We start from the raw sequence: 300 nt of genomic DNA on the forward strand, positions 1-300 counted from the left end.
ACTTGTCGGGGACTTTTCCTTTCTCCTTATAAGGCTTGACTAGAACTCTGGCATCACAAACAAAATGAGGATTCCCCTTTGCTAAAATCAGCCTCACTGTCTCTGGAAAAACAAATGTCACGAACCCAAACATTCTCTTTTGCTGATAAGGGATCCTCACATCCTGAACTGGCCCGTAAATACTAAAACACACAACAAAAAATTAAGAATATTAAATTTTAAGTTATATAATATTTACTGATTTTTCTTGTGGGGGATAAAAAGTTTCACCTGAAATAGTTAGAAACATCTTCTTCTCTG

At 35.7% G+C, this 300-nt stretch overlaps 1 protein-coding gene across 1 annotated transcript in view; it reads right to left on the bottom strand.

The window, feature by feature from the left end:
• LOC109831067 (zinc finger CCCH domain-containing protein 53-like) overlaps positions 1 to 300 on the bottom strand; it is a 4279-nt gene that overhangs the window by 3084 nt on the left and 895 nt on the right. The window contains exons 4-5 of the mRNA XM_020398404.1: positions 271 to 297; positions 2 to 182 (exon numbers count right to left, since the gene is read on the bottom strand). Of these exons, the coding sequence (XP_020253993.1) occupies positions 2 to 182; positions 271 to 297 (208 nt within the window). The remainder of the gene's footprint in view (position 1; positions 183 to 270; positions 298 to 300) is intronic.

The sequence above is a fragment of the Asparagus officinalis genome, chromosome 2, assembly GCF_001876935.1.
Source record: "Asparagus officinalis chromosome 2, Aspof.V1, whole genome shotgun sequence".
Lineage (NCBI taxonomy): Eukaryota > Viridiplantae > Streptophyta > Magnoliopsida > Asparagales > Asparagaceae > Asparagus > Asparagus officinalis.